Genomic DNA, 4,942 nt, shown 5'->3' with positions numbered 1-4,942 from the left:
AAAAAAAAAAAAAAATTATTTGAGCCTAAAAAGCTGAACACAAAACAGTGCTTGTTGTTGTATGAACCACTTGAAACATTCAAGAGCAGACAAAACTAATCTGTGGTAGCAGAATCAGAACAGTGGTTACCTCTGTGGGAGGGTAACTACTGATTGGAAAGTTGGGTGATGGGAAAGTCCACATCTTGATCTGAGTGATGTTTGTACACATGCATAAATACGTAAAATTTGACTGACTCACACATTTAAAACTGTGCACATTTATATAAATTAAGTCTCAATTTAAAAATTTTTTTAAATGACCAGCCTGAGCTAGAGGAGAGAACCCATCTCAAAAAATAGCCAGGCATTGTGGCGGGGACCTGTAGCTCCAGCTACTCTGGGTTTTTTTTTTTTGTTTGTTTGTTTGTTTTTTGCAGTTTTTGGCCGGGGCTGGGTTTTGAACCTGCTACCTCCGGCATATGGGTCTGGCGCCCTACTCCTTGAGCCACAGGCACTGCCCAGCCCCAGCTACTCTGGAGGCCGAGGCAAGAGAATCACTTGAGCCCAAGAGTTTGAGGTTGCTGTGAGCTGTGACACCAGGGCACTCTGCTGAGGACGACAAAGTGAGACTCAGTCTCCAAAAAATAAAAATAAAAATAAAAAAGAGATGGCTCCTGTAGCTCAGCGGCTAGGGTGCCAGCCACCTGGCGGGTTCGAACCCAGCCTGGGCCTGCTAAACAACAATAAAAAAGAGAAATGCAGAAGGCCATTATGTGTAAATAATAATAAAGTGGACAGATATGTTTGCTTGTAATATAGAGTTTATCCGCAAGGATAAATAAGAAACTAGTAGTAATGAACCTATAAAGAGGGAGAAATGAAGATGGTGAGCAAAAATTATTTATCTTAAAAAATTATAAAGATATATCATAGTAATGCATGTTACTTAGTTTAAAAAGTCAACAGAAAGACTTACAGAAAAGGTTAATTATTCTCACTCCCAGAATCCATCCTCCTAGGAACAATCTTTTTATTTGTATTTTTTAGGCATGGGAAAGACATTATAAAAGATTTGGGGAAAGCATATTTTAAACATCTAAGATTCTGCACTTAGATCACTCTGGAAGTATCTTATGTTTTTGCTTTGCTTTACCAGTTCAAAGGCTTAAGTTAAATAGAGACCTAGCTGATAATTCTAGAAGTACAAAAAATTTACAGTAAAATTTTGGGAGCCCAGTGCCCAGACACCTAGATCCTCTCCCTGGGGGACTTCAACGTTACCAGGTCTTGTATATCATTATAAATATCCTATTACTGTTTTATTTTTCTTTTCACAGTTTCTTCCACTTCCCTATACAATGTGCTTATAATGTTGTTTACTTCATATATCAACATTAGCCTTTATCTACTGACTTCCTGTGGTGGAAATGAAAATAGAGGTTCACTCCATAAGTCTTTTTGAACTGTATTAATTTTTTATTTTATTTCTTTGTATTAATTTTAAACCATAAAACTAGCATTTTTTTCTGAAAAATGATCAAACTCTTTAAAGGCTTTTTAAAACTCTATAAAGGACTTTTATGTAAGTATCAAACCAAAAGGCAAAACTTACTCCAAGAGATTGGAGTATTAGCTAATATTTGGGTTAAACCAGAGTTTCCATGTTACTTTAGAGAAATTCACAACCTGATGTACTGACACGACAATACATGCTTGTTCGCACATGCCAGGCAGGTCCAAGAACTTCTTACTGTTCACGCCCTTTTAAAAAAGACAGCGCCCCCGTGGCCCCGCCCCCTAAGAGTTGATAAGTAAACGAGGGCACCTCCCCTTAAAGGGGAAATCCATTTTCGTTGCCTAAAATGGGAGCTTACTGCAGTGCCTTGCCTTAAGGTAAAATACGGCCTCCACCTCTAACTAAAAGGGTAAAGTCCCCGCTTGGTTTCACCTCACCTGCGCAGTTACTTTGTACTCGGTGTAGCCCTTGGGGTGGGTCCTGGGGTCGGAGACTGTGTAGTGTCGCAGGTAGTCATCTTTTGCCTGGCGGGACATGACAACTGAGCTGGCACACAGCTGACCGCCGGTCTCCACCTCCTCCACGCCGCCCCCACCCCTTGGGGCAGGTCTCTACCGGCCACTGCCTCGTCCTGGCTTGCGCCTTCCTTCTTCCGGCCCAGGGAGCTGGTCGCAAGTGACAGCGCCGTTCTGGGCCCGGGCTCGAGGCCAAGGGAGCGTCTGACAAGTTCCTTATCGTTGGTAAAGCGTAAACCTAGGTCATTTGAGAGTAAGGATTGGTCGGGAAGGTTCTGATCACTCCCCTTCTCTGCCTGGCTATGGAGCCTCTCCTATTGGAGCGTAAACGCTTATCACAGACCTCCAAACGACTTCTTCCTTGCTTCTCACTTCCCTTTTCATCCACCCAACCAACATTTATCGTGTCCAATATGTGCCAGACATAGCCAGATTATTTCCCTATCTCCCTCCACAAGATTCGTAAAGTCACGCTGGAAACGTGGGAGAAGCAAAAGGAACGCTGGAGAAGCAGTATGGTGCCATGGACTCTGAAGTCACAACTCTTATTAGCTACAAGAGTTTCCCTAAACTACACGATGGGGTACATTTATAATAGAATCTTACTACCTGAATACAGGTGTGGTGAAAACCACTACTAAGTCAAAGCCAAAATGGGAAAGGAAAAGGCTCCTATTGTTGCAGGAAGACTAGGCCTAAGGAGAGAAAAAGCAACCAAACACCACCTTTCTAAGAGGAAGGGCTTTATTCATTGGCTGGGAGCTTACTGCCTAGAAGATTTCCAAATGGCTGCGCTCTCTGTCTGGCTTGGTCTTTCTCTTTTTATTGACAGTCAAAAAGTTCCACCCTACAAGTACCCGTCTCATTGGCCAGTTTGAATCAAAAGAGAGATGCTAGTCCAGCCCCTACAGAACTACAGGATTTCACAGAACTTGGAAATTTCCAGGTTCCAGGAAGTCAAGCCCACAAATTCACAAGAGCTGAGTCACCATGGAGAGGACCCTGCAGGTGCATCCCTGCAGCTCCCCCTCCCAGATCTTGCTCCTCTCAGGTATCCTCTCTCAGTAATCAACAGGGTTGTCATTGAACAACGTGTAATTTTGGGCAAGTCCACCACTACTGGCCATCCCAACCTATAAACGCTGTGGAATCAACAAAAGAACCCTGGAAAAACTTGAAAAGGAGCCTACTGAGATGGGAAAGGGCTCCTTCAAGCATGCTTGGGTCTTGGATAAACTGAAAACTGAACAAATGTGAGAGTGGTATCACTACTGACATCTCTGCAGAAATTTGAGGCCAGCAATTACTATGTAACCATCACTGATGCCCCAGGATGCAGACTATTAAAAAAACCTGGTTGTAGGCATATTCAGGCTGATTGTACTGTCCTGATTATTGCTGCTGGTGTTGGTAAACTTGAAGCTGGCACTCTAAGAATGAAAGAAGTGGGGCTGGGTAGAGTGGCTCACACCTGTAACCCTAGCACTCTGGGAGGCCGAGACGGGTGGATTGCTTGAGCTTATGAGTTCCAGACCAGCCTGAGCAAGAGCAAAAACTCCCATCTCTAATAAAAATAGAAAAACTAAAGAAAGAGGATCTTGAGCCCAAGAGTTGAGGTTGCTGTGAGCTATGACCCTACAGCATTCTACCCAGGGCAACAGCTTCAGACTCTGTCTCAAAAAACAACAACAACAACAACAACAAAACAAGGCTTGGTGCCTATAGCACAGTGATTACGGTGCCAGCCACACGGACCCGGACCCATCGTAGCAGGTTTGAAATGCCCCAGAGCTACACAGTGACAACTTCAACCAAAAAATAGATGGGCCTTGTGGTAGGCACCTGTCGTCCCACCTACTTGGGAGGCTGAGGCAAGAGAATTGCTTAAGCCCAAGAGTTTGAGATTGCTGTGAGCTCTGATGCCATAGCACTCTACTGAGGGCAACATAGTGAGACTCTGTCTAAAAAAAAAAAAGAAAGAAAGAAAGAAAGGAATTGGCTACAACCCTGACACAGTAGTATGTGTGCCAATTTCTGTTTGGAATGATGGCAACAGGGTGGAGCCAAGTGCTCACATGCCTTGGCTCAGGGATGGAAAGTCACCCATAAAAGACAGCAAGAAGTACAAAGAGGAGAGGAAGATTATCTTCCTGAGCTGAGAGCTTGAGTTAGAAGAAGTATAATATTTATGGGCTATTGTGAACATTCCCATCTCTGTGTGTTAAATGTGAGCTTGTGTTATATTATTTATTTATTTATTTATTTATTTTGCAGTTTCTGGCCGGGGCTGGGTTCAAACCCATCACCTCCGGCATATTGGGCCAGCACCCTACTCCTTTGAGCCACAGGTGCCGCCGTGTTTTATTATTTTTATATTTATATCCCTTAACCAGAATCATTGGCAAAGAGCCATTGGCTTCCATAATTTACATCCCCTCCTTAAGATAACAGGATTCCAATTTGGAGGTGTTTCCCTACATACTGAGGTATTTGAGGGCTATTTGAAGTTTATATTATAAAATAGAGAGAGAGAGAGCAATAACAACAGAACTCTGCTGCTTAGAGCTGTGGGTTGCATCCTGCCTCCAACTAACAAGCCCTAGGGTCTGTCCCTCTAGGACGGCTACAGAATTGGTGGGATTGGTACTATCCCTGGGGTCCAACTAGAGACTGGTATTTTCAGACCCCCCATGGTTGCTCCAGTCCCCCTCATCTTTGCTCCAGTCAAGGTTACAACTGAAGCAAAATCTGTTGAAATGCTCCATGAAGTTGTGAGGCTTAAATGTGATAGCATTGGATGCTGTGCTCACAGAATAGTCACTCTTTTTTTTTTAGACGGAGCCTCAAGCTATCCACCTGGGTAGAGTGCTATGGCATCACAGCTCACAGCAACCTCCAACTCCTGGGCTCAAGCGAGTCTCCTGCCTCA

At 43.7% G+C, this 4,942-nt stretch overlaps 1 protein-coding gene across 2 annotated transcripts in view; it reads right to left on the bottom strand.

The window, feature by feature from the left end:
- The window catches only part of SNX15 (sorting nexin 15), a 13,717-nt gene extending 11,548 nt beyond the window's left edge, over positions 1 to 2,169 (bottom strand). For both annotated transcript variants that reach the window (XM_023518492.1, XM_003798631.3), the window contains exon 1: positions 1,936 to 2,169. In XM_023518492.1, the coding sequence (XP_023374260.1) occupies positions 1,936 to 2,034 (99 nt within the window). In that variant the 5' untranslated portion in view covers positions 2,035 to 2,169. The remainder of the gene's footprint in view (positions 1 to 1,935) is intronic.
- Between the last annotated feature and the right edge of the window lie 2,773 nt (positions 2,170 to 4,942).

The sequence above is a fragment of the Otolemur garnettii genome, unplaced genomic scaffold, assembly GCF_000181295.1.
Source record: "Otolemur garnettii isolate 467f Iridium unplaced genomic scaffold, OtoGar3 scaffold00140, whole genome shotgun sequence".
NCBI lineage: Eukaryota > Metazoa > Chordata > Mammalia > Primates > Galagidae > Otolemur > Otolemur garnettii.
This window is presented reverse-complemented; position numbering and strand designations above follow the sequence as displayed.